Source organism: Pseudophryne corroboree (assembly GCF_028390025.1).
Source record: "Pseudophryne corroboree isolate aPseCor3 chromosome 3 unlocalized genomic scaffold, aPseCor3.hap2 SUPER_3_unloc_41, whole genome shotgun sequence".
Lineage (NCBI taxonomy): Eukaryota > Metazoa > Chordata > Amphibia > Anura > Myobatrachidae > Pseudophryne > Pseudophryne corroboree.
This window is the reverse complement of record NW_026967532.1, coordinates 532,026-546,834: the sequence shown is the minus strand read 5'-3', so window position 1 is coordinate 546,834 and position 14,809 is coordinate 532,026. Positions and strand designations below refer to the sequence as shown.

The 14,809-nt window shown below is 44.1% G+C and overlaps 1 protein-coding gene across 2 annotated transcripts in view; it reads left to right on the top strand.

Moving 5' to 3' along the window:
- Positions 1 to 14,809, top strand: part of LOC134984238 (zinc finger protein 260-like) — a 136,073-nt gene that overhangs the window by 26,433 nt on the left and 94,831 nt on the right. Inside the window, exon 5 of one of the 2 annotated variants that reach the window (XM_063949864.1) lies at positions 3,430 to 4,978. In XM_063949864.1, coding sequence (XP_063805934.1) covers positions 3,430 to 4,978 — 1,549 coding nt within the window. Of the gene's footprint in view, positions 1 to 3,429; positions 6,375 to 14,809 lie in introns of those variants that run through there. The other variant, XM_063949863.1, reaches the window with a different exon arrangement.

The following is a 14,809-nucleotide window of genomic DNA, read 5'->3' as shown; positions in this document are numbered from 1 at the left end:
TCTCAAAATAAAGTTTTGAACACTGGGTTCCAGAACAAACCCACATTCAGTGGCAGTCAGCCCTCTGTTGGTTCCAGGGGCGTTTAGTCAGTGGAGGTGTTCTCTCCAGTTACACTTAATGGAACATAAAATCTGGCGTCCCTCATTGCCCTGGGACGGCCAAGGAGAGCTTGTTTTCAGGCTCTCAGGTTACTTTCAAAGGTTTGAAGGCTTCCGCATCGTCAAAAGGACCTGCGTATGCAGGGGTCAGTTCTTAATAAACACTTACCGCATATCAGTTTGATGATATGGAAGTTGTGCGGCTGATATTAGCTCGGAATGGTATTCCGAGCAAAGTCATCCCTATGCTATTCAGGCAGGGGATGGAGTCACGTCAAGACTTTACCATAGTTATTGGAGGAAAGATGTCTTGGTGTACGTCCAAGAAACTTCCTTTAGTGGGGTTCCACTTAGGTCTTTTCCTTCTCTTTCCACAGTCCCGTGTGGTTGTGGGCCTATGATTAGGCTTGCTCAAGGTTCAGTTTTCGGCCTTGTTTGTTTTTTCTTCCGGAAACCATTGGCTGCGTTTCCTGCGGTGCAGACGTTCTTGAAAGGGATTCTGTGGATACAGCCTCTTTTTTTTTTGTGTGCCTCCTACGGAGCCATAGGATGTTGCTGTTATGTTACAAGTCCTGCATTCAGATTCATTGAACCTTTATGAGAGGCAGAATTTCAGTTTCTTACATGAAAGCTGATCACTTTGTTAGCATTGATATCCGCAAGGCGGGTGTTGGAATGTGGGACCTTATCTCACAAGAGCCCTCTTTGTTTTTTCATGAGTTTTGAGTTGCGCTAAAGACGCGTCAATTCCTTCCAAGGGTTGTGTCGGTTTCTCATATCAACCAACCTGTTGTGGTGTCAGTGGCTACTGACATTTCTACTTCAGTAAGTCCTTGGACGTGGTCCGGGCTTTGAAGGTATATGTGAAGAGGACTGCTCCTCTTATAAAGTCGGAAGCATTGTTTGTACTTCATGATCCCGATTAAAATTGGGTGTGCTGCTTCTAAGCAGACTATTTCTCGCTGGATCAAATGTACTATTCAGCATGTTTTCTGCGGTAGGTTTGCCAGAACCTAAATCGGTAAAGCATCACTCAACTCGTATAGTGGGCTCTTTCTGGACATCTGCCCGAGGTGTCTCGGCACTACAAATTTGCTGAGCAGTTGCGTGGGCAGGATCAAACGCATTTGCTAAGTTCTACAAGTTTGATACTTTGGCCTCTGATGACCTCCAGTTGGGTCAATTAGTTTGCAGGGTACATCAGCACTTTCCCTCCCCTAGTGGGAGCTTTGGTATAGGCCCCATGGTCTTTGATGCATCCCCAACATCCTCTAGGAAATAAGAGAAAATAGGATTTTAATATACCTACCGGTAAATCCTTTTCTCGTAGTCCATAGAGGATGTTGGGCGCCCGCCCAGTGCTGATGTTTTCCTGTACGGTTGTTACTTGTTCAGTAATGGCAGCATTTGTTGCCACTCTTTGGTCATGTATACTGACATGTTTTCATTGAGTTACATGTGGTTGCATGTTATAAATTCAGTGTGATTTGGTGAAATCTCACCACACAATTTTGTAGTATCCTCTCTCGAGGTTGTCCATCTCCTCGGGCACAGTTCCTAAACTGAGGTCTGGAGGAGTGGCATAGAGGGAGGAGCCAACCTACACTATTCAAATTTTATAGTGCCCAAGGCTCCACAGGACCCGTCTATACCCCATGGTCTTTGATGCATCCCCAACATCCTCTACGGACTACGAAAAAAGGATTTACCGGTAGGTATATTAAAATCCTATTATTATTGCGCAAACAGGACAGCACTTTCTCTTCTTTGCTGTTTTATTATTGCAAAGCCCATGTCACCTGTAGTAATCCCACATGAGCATCCATGTCCACTCTAGCAATCCCACATGAGCGTCCGTGTCACCTCTAGTAATCCCACATGAGCGTCCGTGTCACCTCTAGTAATCCCACATGAGCGTCCGTGTCACCTCTAGTAATCCCACATGAGCGTCCATGTCACCTCTAGTAATCCCACATGAGCGTCCAAGTCACCTCTAGTAATCCCACATGAGCGTCCATGTCACCTCTAGTAATCCCACATGAGCGCCCATGTCACCTCTAGTAAACCTACGAGCGCCCATGTCACCTCTAGTAATCCCACATGAGCGTCCATGTCACCTCTAGTAATCCCACATGAGCGTCCATGTCACCTCTAGTAGTCCCACATGAGCGTCCATGTCATAGAAACATAGAATTTGACGGCAGATAAGAACCACTTGGCCCATCTAGTCTGCCCCCTTTTTTTTTTTTACGTTATTTTTATCTCTAACCTTGTTTGATCCTTATTTCTTTGTAAGGATATCCTTTGTCTATCCCATGCATGTTTAAATTGCTCTACTGTCTTAGCCTTTACCACCTCCGATGGGAGGCTATTCCACTTGTCCACTACCGTTTCTGTGAAGTAATTTTCCCGCAAATTTCCACTGAACCCCCCCCCCTCCAGTCTCAGTGCATGTCCCCGTGTCCTATTGCTTCTCTTCATTTGGAGAATGTTTCCCTCTTGGATTTTGTTAAAACCCTTGGTATATTTGAAAGTTTTCTATCAAGTCCCCCCTTTCCCTTCTCTGCTCCAAACTATACATATTGAGATTTCTTAGTCTTTCTGGGTATGTTTTGTGATGTAGGCTATGCACCATTTTAGTTGCCCTTCTTTGTACAGTTTCTAATGTATTAATATCCTTTTGAAGATATGGCCTCCAGAATTGAACACTGTATTCTAGATGAGGCCGTAGCAATGACCTATACAATGGCATTATTACTTATTTATTTCTGCTGCTGATTCCTCTCCCAATGCAGCCAAGCATCTGACTAGCCTTCCTCATTGCTTTGTTACATTGCTTACCTACCTTTAAGTCATCTGAAATAGTGACTCCTAGATCCCTTTCCTCCTCAGTAGTTTCCAGTATAGTGCCATTAATACTATATTTAGCCTTTGGATTTTTGAGACCCAAGTGCATGATTTTGCATTTGTCACCTCTAGTACTCCCACATGAGCGTCCATGTCACCTCTAGTAATCCCACATGAGCGTCCATGTCACCTCTAGTAATCCCACATGAGCGTCCATGTCACCTCTAGTAATCCCACATGAGCGTCCATGTCACCTCTAGTAATCCCACATGAGCGTCCGTGTCACCTCTAGTAATCCCACATGAGCGTTCAGTGTTGATCAAGCTCCAGTCTAAGCATCCTAGTTTTTTTTTTGTTTTTTAATAAACATAAAAGCAATGATTTCAGGTAAAAAATGTCAGTTATAGAATTATATATTGTGTCCTGTAACACCCTGTGTATTGTCTATTCATTTTATATATTAATGTATTTTATTTCCAGCAGATGGGCACACAAGCAGGAACATCTCAGAAGGACATCTAATGTTATCCCTGGATTCTGAAATAACCGATAACGACAGTAGACAGGATTCTCCAGGAGCTAACCCCATTACCCCAATTATACATCCAGCTCTATCAGCTGGTCTCTCTGATCCTGGGAAATGTTCTCCTGATCACTCTGATATTGGTGCATCTGTTACAGCTCTGACAGTAGATACAGTGTTTCCCTGTTCTATAGATGCCAAATGTTTTACACAGAACACAAAGCGTATTACCAATCAGCCAGCTAAGGCAGGTGAGAGTCCATTTCCATGTTCTGAGTGTGGGAAATGTTTTACATATAAATCATATCTTGTTAGACATGAGAGAAGTCACACAGGTGAGAAGCCGTATTCCTGTTCTGAGTGTGGAAAATGTTTTCCACAGAAATCAGATCTTGTTCCACATCAGAGAAGTCACACAGGTGAGAAGCCATTTTCCTGTTCTGAGTGTGGGAAATGTTTTTCATCGACATCACATCTTGTTATACATCAGAGAAGTCACACAGGTGAGAAGCCATTTTCCTGTTCTGAGTGTGGGAAATGTTTTACATGGAAATCAGTTCTTGTTATACATCAGAGAAGTCACACAGGTGAGAAGCCGTTTTCCTGTTCTGGGTGTGGGAAATGTTTTACACGGAAATCAGTTCTTGTTATACATCAGAGAAGTCACAAAGGTGAGAAGCCATTTTCCTGTTCTGAGTGTGGGAAATGTTTTGCACTGAAATCACATCTTGTTCCACATCAGAGAAGTCACACAGGTGAGAAGCCATTTTCCTGTTCTGAGTGTGGGAAATGTTTTTCATCGACATCACATCTTGTTATACATCAGAGAAGTCACACAGGTGAGATGCCATTTTCCTGTTCTGAGTGTGGGAAATGTTTTTCATCGACATCACATCTTGTTAAACATCAGAGGAGTCACACAGGTGAGAAGCCATTTTCCTGTTCTGAGTGTGGGGAATGTTTTTCATGGACATCAGATCTTGTTAGACATGAGAGAAGTCACACAGGTGAGAAGCCATATTCCTGTTCTGAGTGTGGGATATGTTTTACACAGAAATCAGCTCTTGTTATACATCAGAGAAGTCACACAGGTGAGAAGCCATATTCCTGTTCTGAGTGTGGGATATGTTTTACACAGAAATCAGCTCTTGTTAGACATGAGAGAAGTCACACAGGTGAGAAGCCGTATTCCTGTTCTGAGTGTGGGAAATGTTTTTCATCGACATCACATCTTGTTATACATCAGAGAAGTCACACAGGTGAGAAGCCATTTTCCTGTTCTGAGTGTGGGAAATGTTTTTCATCGACATCACATCTTGTTATACATCAGAGAAGTCACACAGGTGAGATGCCATTTTCCTGTTCTGAGTGTGGGAAATGTTTTTCATCGACATCACATCTTGTTAGACATCAGAGGAGTCACACAGGTGAGAAGCCATTTTCCTGTTCTCAGTGTGGGAAATGTTTTGCACGGAAATCAGTTCTTGTTAAACATCAGCGATTTCACAGATGAGAAGCCATTTTCATGCTGTGAGAGAAATAAATCTGCTCTTGTTGAACATATTAGACATTACCCAAGTACGGAACCATTTACATCTTCTGGAGTATAATTATCACTGCCGTCCAATGTTCCTCAAGGGTGAATCCGATCTCTTATGCTTTATAAAATATACATGCTACCACTGGGTGATATAATCAGACGTCATGGCCTGGTATACCACTGCTATGCAGATTGCCTGCTTTTTGCACCATGTACTGAGAACGTAATACCAATCCTAAATGGTTGTCTAGCTGAGTGCCAGGGTTGATGATGCCAGTTGGCTGTGACTCAGTCTTTGTGAAACATAATAGAAGCTCACCAACAAAGGACAAGACTACAGCTTTACCAACCATCTGGATTTTTGCTTTGGTGTTCAGAATTGCAAAATACTAAACATGTGCTGAATCTTTGTGTTGTCCTGGTATGTGGCTGACACAGACATCAGGTATCTGCCACATACTAATCCTAATTCTTCCATCTGTGGACCATAGCCAGAATCAAGCACTTGATTCCCTCAGAAGTTCATAGACTACTGCAATGCCATCTACCTGGGTCACCCAGCAAAAGAATTACAGAGCTTGCAGCTAGTACAGAATGCAGCAGCAAAGCTGTTACCTAACCAGCTCATTCCTGCCACATAACACCCATTCTCTACTCCCTTCACTGGCTGCCTGTAAGATGACAAATCTATTTCATAATTGGCTAACTGACCTTCCCAGCCCAACATTACATGGTCCAAGGTACTAGAAGCAGCTTCTGCCTCCTTACTGCCCTGCTTGCTTGCTTGCTTCTACAGATGGACTGTTACCAGCAGTACCAAGAATCTCCTGTCATTCATTTATGGGTTGAACGTTTAGCTTTGACCATGGAACTCACTGCCTTGCACAGTCCAAGAGGCCTCCACTCTAGAGACCTTCACAAACAGACTGATGACTGTTACTCACGCTTTTCATTAATGTACCTCTATTTACTTCCTAAATAATACATCCCAAATGCTTAGGTCTTTTTTCTGCTGTTTATTTTGTATCTTGTGCTTTATGTAAATGTGAATGTCTAATACCAGTTTGCACAATCTGTATTGCTGCACGACAATATGGCGGCCATTGGAACGTGTTTTCACTTCTTCTAGTTTGCCTAACTTGTTGCAGACACTCATCTTGATAAGGAGTGTCTGAGTGTTTTCAGATACAAGATCCTGTCCATATATACCCTGTACATTATCATGTGCATTAGAGTCACCCGGGTTCCATCTGCGGTGGTTTGTTGTATGTTACATCTATATGGTGCGGATACTCCCCTGTGTTTCATAATAAAAGCTTTTGTTTGCATCTAATTATTACATTAAAGCTTTTATTTTTTATTCTGTTTTATATTCCCGTCTGAGTAATTACGCCATAATGTCTAATCTCGGAGTGGACCCCAGAAGATGTAAAGAAACCGTGTAAGTGTTCCATCATTCTGTTTTGTGTAAGCATACAGGTAAGTGATGGCATGGTGGTCACTGACCGTCACATTCAGGTGGTATAATGGAAGTGGGACTGTCTGGGCTTATTCTAGTCTACTGCAGAAATAAAAAAACTCAGCCTTTATCCTGCTTATAAAAATTACAAAGCCCATAAATCAAGCTTGGTCAGACAAGACAGAAGCCACATTAATGGTGGCACATCATATAGGCTGAGGACCCATGCTTCTGGGATATATGGCATAACTCCCTCTTCACCCACAAAAACCTTCCCTTCACCATTCACAATGTCCACCATTGCCCCTTCAGAAGGGTCACAACTTTCCTTTGCTTTTTCCACCTCCTCCTTCACAGCGCCCAGGACCACCTCCATGACCATTTCATGTTTCTCTGGAGGCCTGGCATCTGGGAGGTTCATGGCCTGAGATGACCACAGAACTGCCAGGTAGTGGGCAAAAAGGATCCACAGCCCCCTGAGGAACTGGAGAGTCCAAAGATCGACCCTGCATGAGGTAAAGAAGGGTCAAACACAGGGTCTGTCTTACCTATTTCCTTCCTAAAAGCTGCTCTTTACCCAGTTTGGTACCTGTGGGATCCCACTCCAATTTCCCTTGAGAGTCCCTACCCTCACTAATCCCTTCTGAACCTACCAGATCCTTCCCCTTCCACCCACTCCTCATTTTTAAGCTTTTCACCACCTGCTGTGTGAGTCCCATCCAACTACTCCATTCCTTAACTCATTGGTGTAGCAACCCCCTTCTCCCCACCACACTGCTACACTGCAGTTAAGCTGTGAGGCTTGCTGCTAGCAGTACTCACTAAGCATACACACTCGCATCATGATTACACAGCTGTGCCATGTCACAACTGAGGGCCTGAGCTGACGGGAGGAAGCCTCAGTTGTAGGGGCTGAGATGTAGTGGAACCTGGGAGGTTGAATCAGACCCCTGGACTGTACATGTAGGAAGATTGCCCGAAGGCGTGACCACAACAACCAAAGTAAAAGTCAATAATCATTTATTAAACAAGCTCCATGTGTCACAGCAGTGATAAAATAAATACTATAATCAACAGTAAGTATATCACAGTTCCTGGGTACTATGGGTTGGCAATGGCCACAGGGCTCTGGTAGAATTAGGTACAGTTCTTATTAACCTTGAGATGGAAAGTCATTACCAGGCCCGACTGTAGTAGTGAGAATAGCCCAGGAACACACCAGCTGATGTTCCTTGGAAAGCTGGTCCGCTGTTGATGAAGTAGCTGCTGTGGGTACTGGTTGGAACCAGTCAGGTGTTAACACGGAGTGGATGCTGGATGGTACCAGCCAAATGATCGTATGAAGCTTGGGAGCGATGAAATACTGGTACCGGTGGTTTGTGGAAATCTGCAGGAAAAGCACCGGCACTTTAAGAGAAGCTGATCTCTGCTGGAAGCAGATGGATCTGTAGCTGGAAACTGGAGTAGTCACGGAGGACTGCAGAGTCAGGCTGCACCGCAGGTGGTAGGCTGGTGCGGGTCTCTTAGTGGAGGCTGGAGACAGGAGCTGGAAACCTGGAAAAACAACCACAGGAGAGAGAGACTGGAAACAAGGTTTGACAACCAAAGCACTGACGATTTCCTGGTTCAGGCACAGGATATTTATACCTGCAGCAAGGCAGGCATTGGCTGAACAATTATGCAGATTCCAGTAGAGCAGCGGATTGGTGGAAACTGATGCATATGATAGAAACCAACATGGCTGTGCCCATGTTAGCACTTGGAGGGAAAGCTAGTTTGAGAAACCATGTGGAGATTCAGCAGTAATGGCGGCGCAGGCCGAGGAGGGCAGGAGACGCCACACTGACAACTTGCATACTGGAACCACATGGATGACAGCGGAGGCCGCTGCAGGCATGAGACGCCACACTGATGAATCTGTATACTGGAAACACAGGAACGGCGGCAGAGGCCACGGAGGGCTGGAGATGCCATTCTAAGACTTAACATGAAGCTCTTGTGAGAGGCGTGCATTATAAAGTGAGGCTTGGCTTATTAAGTGAGTTTGTAACAGCAGCAGGTGAGTATTCTCTATCTATCCATATAGGGATTGTAATATTGTGGGAAAAAGGAGTGAGAATTTGGCTGTGTTTGTCTCTGTGCTTTCACTTGTGCTGTCTTAGAGTGTGAAGAGAAACTAGGAGGAGGAGTGGCTGAATCTAGGTGTGAAGTGATTAGGAGGAGGGGCTGAATAGAACAGCTACCTGAGGAGAAACTATATAAACAGTGACCAGACTCTGTGAGCTGTGCTCTTGTGAGAGGCGTGCATTATAAAGTGAGGCTTGGCTTATTAAGTGAGTTTGTAACAGCAGCAGGTGAGTTAGAATACAGCAACAGGTGAGTTTTAAAATACACCAAGTAACACACAAATTTGCAATACCATTCACATCTGATACAATGTTTGGCCTTGTGCAGTGCAATGGATGTAAAGCATTTGTTTGGAAAGAGGCAGCGTGGAGACTCAGCTGCTGTCCAATCTGTGAGCAATTTTCTCTGCTGAAGGAGGAGATAGCAAAACTGCACGCTGAGATTTGTAAGATGTCTGTGTCTTTGAAGCCTCCACTGCCTCAGAGAGCCACCAGAAGACATTCTGCCTGGACTACTGTGGGCTCTCAAGGGCAGAGGTTTCCAGAGGGACACAGACACCTCCCGCAAGCGGTGACACTGCAAAACTCGTATGCTACTCTTGCAGGGCTGGAAGATACAACTAATAGAGGCACTACAGAACAGGAGGATATGGGGACATCTACCAACCATAGGAACAGGAAATGGAACAGGAAAATTGAATCTCCAAAAAGGACTGCACTTCTTTTGGGAGATTCCATTATTAGAGGAATACATCTGGGAAATGCAAATGAAGTAGAGAAACAAGTAAGGTGCTTACCTGGAGCCACAGCTCCAAGGGATAAAGAGCGCATGCTAAGAATTGTGAAGGCAGCAAGAAAAGATGGGGAGGTGGATGTCATTGTCCACCTAGGGACAAATGACCTGGCAAATGCAGAACTCATTGCTGTAAAAGATGAATTTAGGAAGTTAGGGACTGCTCTGAAGCAGGTGGCAACCACTGTATCTTTTTCAGAAGTATTGCCAGTACACAGAGGGGAAGACAGAACTCATTGCATCAGAAACTTCAATGTTTGGCTAAGGACATGGTGCAATGAGGAGAGATTTGGATTTATAGGCCATAGTCACACCATCTGGCAAGATAGGAGCTTATACAAAAGTGACGGCCTGCACCCATCTTCAACGGGAACGAAAATACTAACTGAACAGTTTGGATGCTTCATCAAGAGCTATTGAAACTAACAAAGGGGGGCAGTGAACCAAATAGGAATAAAGAAATCTGCTCCCCCAACACAGAGGTATTGTTTCTGCAGGCAAAGGGAATAGGAAGCATATCCACAGCAACAGAAGATAATTCAGATCAAAACCAAATAAAAATAGGCAGAGAGAATAACATAGCTAGGAACAGAAAAAGCACAAACAAAACTCTAAAAGCTATGTGTGCAAATGCTAGGAGCTTAGGAAATAAAATCCCAGAACTAACTGCAATAATGACAAGGGATGATCTAGACATTGTGGCAATTACAGAGTCATGGTACAATGAAAATCATGACTGGGACATAGCTATACCGGGATATACTTTGTTTAGGAAGGACAGAATTGGAAAAATTGGGGGAGGGGTAGCAATGTATGTAAAAAATGCCATAAATACTACATTAATACAAAGTATTGAAGAAAAAACTGAGGCCCTTTGGGTGACCATAGAAACAGGGGAAAAGTTGATTATTCGTATTGGCGTGATATACAGGCCACCAGGTCAGGAAGAGGAACTTGACAAGAACCTATTGCAGGACATAACTAAAATGGCATTAAAAGGAGAGGTAATAATCATGGGAGACTTTAATCTTCCTGATGTAAACTGGGAGGTGTCTGTTGCTAGTTCCACTAGAAGTAGGAACATTTTAAATTCCCTTCAGGGAGCATCCCTCCACCAATTGGTGAGGGAGCCCACTCGGAAAGACGCAATATTAGACTTAATACTTACAAATGGAGACAGATTATCAGACGTAAAAGTGGGTGAAAACCTCGGATCCAGTGATCATCAAGCAGTATGGTTCAGCATTAAGACAGAGACTGACTCGTCCCATACAAAAACAAAGGTGTTGGATTTTAGGAAGGCTGATTTTGTAGGGATGGGAAAATGTGTAAGCGATTCTTTGGCAGAGTGGAGGAACTTGGAAACAGTGCAGGAGAGGTGGAAAACATTCAAATGTGCAATATTGAAGGCAACAGACCTTTGTATCAAAACTGTTAGGAAAAACACAAGGAAAAGGAAGCCAGTGTGGTTTGCAAAAGAAGTAGCAAATATTGTGAGAGCAAAAAAGATGGCTTTTAGGAAATATAAGCAGACACAAAATAATGAAGACAAAAAGATATATCTTGTTAGACAGAAGGAGACAAAGAAGGTAATCAGATGTGCAAAGGCACAAGCTGAGGAGAAAATGGCCCAGTCAGTGGGTAAAGGAGGCAAAACTTTTTTTAGGTATATAAGCGAAAAAAGAAAAACAAAAGGCGGAATTATAAAACTAAAGACGGACACTGGGAATCTTGTTGAGGGAGACAATTTAATAGCAGATCATCTTAATGATTATTTTTGCTCAGTATTTACTACTGAAAGAGAGGGGAAGGGGCCACAGTTAAGTTGCAGGGATATTCAGGAAAATGAAACAAGTACATTTACAGAGGAGAAGGTCCTAACAGAACTCTCAAAGCTGAAAGTGGACAAATCTATGGGGCCAGATGGGATACATCCAAGGATACTAAAAGAACTTAAAGAGGTGCTGGTAGCACCATTGACAGAATTATTCAACCAGTCATTAGCTACAGGAGAAATTCCAGGGGACTGGAAAAGAGCAAACGTAGTCCCACTGCACAAAAGTGGAAGCAAGGAAGAGGCAAACAACTACAGACCAGTGAGTCTTACATCAGTAGTAGGGAAATTGATGGAAACACTCTTAAAAGAAAGAGTTGTAGATCATCTCAAATCCGGCAATTTACTGGATCCCAAACAGCATGGATTCACTGGGGGAAGATCATGTCAAACAAATCTTATTGACTTTTTTGATTGTGTGACTAAAGTGATGGATAAAGGTGGAGCCATGGATATAGCTTATCTTGACTTTAGTAAGGCTTTTGACACAGTTCCACATCGCAGACTGCTAAATAAACTTGAAAGTTTGGGATTGGATATTAGGATTATTGAATGGATAAGATCTTGGTTGAAGGATAGAAAACAGAGAGTTGTGGTAAATGGAGTGCATTCACAGGAGGGAAATGTTACCAGTGGAGTACCCCAGGGATCTGTACTTGGACCAGTGCTTTTCAATATCTTTATTGGTGACATTGCAAATGGGATTAAAGGGAAAGTATGCCTTTTTGCAGATGACACAAAGGTATGCAACAGGGTAGACACACCAGGTGGGGTAAAACAAATGATTGAGGATCTAGGTAGACTAGAGGAATGGTCAAGAGTCTGGCAATTACAGTTTAATGCCAAAAAATGCAAAATCATGCACTTGGGTCTCAAAAATCCTAAAGCTAAATACAGTATTAATGGCACTATACTGGAAACTACTGAGGAGGAAAGGGATCTAGGAGTCACTATTTCAGATGACTTAAAGGCAGGTAAGCAATGTAACAAGGCAATGAGGAAGGCTAGTCAGATGCTTGGCTGCATTGGGAGAGGAATCAGCAGCAGAAAGAAAGAAGTAATAATGCCACTGTATAGGTCATTGGTACGGCCTCATCTAGAATACTGTATTCAGTTCTGGAGGCCATATCTTCAAAAGGATATTAATACATTAGAAACTGTACAAAGGAGGGCAACTAAAATGGTGCATGGCCTACATCACAAAACATACCCAGAAAGACTAAGAAATCTCAATATGTATAGTTTGGAGCAGAGAAGGGAAAGGGGGGACATGATAGAAACTTTCAAATATATGAAGGGTTTTAACAAAGTCCAGGAGGGAAACATTCTCCAAATGAAGAGAAGCAATAGGACACGAGGACATGCACTGAGACTGGAGGGGGGGAGGTTCAGGGGAAATTTGCGGAAAAATTATTTCACAGAAAGGGTAGTGGACAAGTGGAATAGCCTCCCATCAGAGGTGGTAGAGGCTAAGACAGTAGAGCAATTTAAACATGCATGGGATAGACATAAGGATATCCTTACAAAGAAATAAGGATCAAATAAGGTTAGTGATAAAAATAAAAAAAAAGGGGCAGACTAGATGGGCCAAGTGGTTCTTATCTGCCGACAAATTCTATGTTTCTATGTATTATTACATATCTTCATGAGACCGTCTGTAGAATAGAAGAGTCATCTGCATCATCACGAGAGGAGACGTACTGAATTGGGATCCTCTCCTTTTAATACATAAGGACATTTAAGTATCATTTGTTTATGAAACAGCACTGCGCGCCTTGTTCTTGAGTATTTTTGTGTATTGAATTCCCTGAGGCCGGCTGCTACAGGAGCGTGTGGATACATGACAGGGGCTGCGCCAGATATTTCCTAAGCATTACGAGGCATGAGGAACCCCGAGCCTGCGCCCCAGCAAGCAGCCGCACCCGCACCATGCCAAATAACACACATCCATAGCGTACATAATATAGCATGTAAAATAGTTATGGTAGACTTACCGTCGATAACTATTTTTCCTAAGTCCACAGTATCCACAGGATATACATTGGGATAGGAGGTAGCGTCAGTGGATTGGCACCAATGATCAAAAGCTTTCGGCCTCCCAGAATGCAACGGGCCAGTCTCCTATATCCTAGCCTCCTGGCTCAGGCAATTCAGTCCTTTTCCAAAGCTCAAGGCAAGAGCATCATAAAGAGCCCTAATCAGGTGAGAAGAACACACATGCACACCCTTCCGTACAAGAGGAGGTTAGTAGGTGTAAGGATTCTCAAATCAGGTGCGTCAGGGTGGGATTCCTGTGGATACTGTGGACTTAGGAGAAATAGAGTTAAAATGATCAATGGTAAATCTACAATAACTACCTATGGGGTATATGCAATTGCGGTCGAATTCGCGGCAATTATCGCCGTTTTTTAATTCGACCAAATTCGCCAGGTGAATCCCGGCAGGTGCCTGCCGGGATTCACCATATTCAATGAAAAACGGATTCGCCAGAATCGCGGGCGAAAATCGGCCGATTTGGCGGATTTTGCTGCGATTTTAAAAAACGGGAAAAAACGTGAAAAATCCGGGAAAAAAAATGGCGTGGGGTCCCCCCTCCAAAGCATAACCAGCCTCGGGCTCTTTGAGCTGGTCCTGGTTCTAAAAATGCAGGGGAAAAATTGGCCAGGGATCCCCCGTATTTTTAAAACCAGCACCGGGCTCTGCGCCTGATGCTGGTGCCAAAAATACGGGGGACAAAAAGAGTAGGAGTCCCCCGTATTTTTAACACCAGCATCGGGCTCCACTAGCTGGACAGATAATGCCACAGCCGGGGGTCACTTTTATGCCGTGCCCTGCGGCCGTGGCATTAAATATCCAACTAGTCACCCCTGGCCGGGGTACCCTGGGGGAGTGGGGACCCCTTCAATCAAGGGCCCCCCCCCCCCCAGCCACCCAAGGGCCAGGGGTGAAGCCCGAGGCTGTTGTCCCCCCATCCAATGGGCTGCGGATGGGGGGGCTGATAGCCTTTGTGAAAATTAAAAGATATTGTTTTTTCCAGTAGTACTACAAGTCCCAGCAAGCCTCCCCCGCAAGCTGGAACTTGGAGAACCACAAGTACCAGCATGCGGGAGAAAAACGGGCCCGCTGGTACCTGTAGTACTACTGGGAAAAAAATACCCAAATAAAAACAGGACACAGACACCTTGACAGTAAAACTTTATTACACACTACCGACACACACATACTTACCTATGTTGACACGCCGACTGCCACGGTCTCCGTCGATCCGAGGGTACCTGTGAAAAAAAGATACTCACCTTCCAGCGTCCAGAGAGATAAATCCACGTACTTGTTTAAAATAAGAAAACGCAAAAACCCGAGCCATACCGGACTAGAAAGGGGTCCAATGTTTTCACATCAGACCCCTTTCTCCCGAATGCCGGGACATCACGTGACTCCTGTCACTGATGTCCCTTCAGCCAATCAGGAAGCGCTACTGCCGTGGCGCTCACCTGATTGGCTGAGCGCTGTCTGTACTGTGACAGCGCCTCGCAAAGCCGCTCCATTACTTTCAATGGTGGGAACTTTGCGGGTAGCGGTGGGGTCACC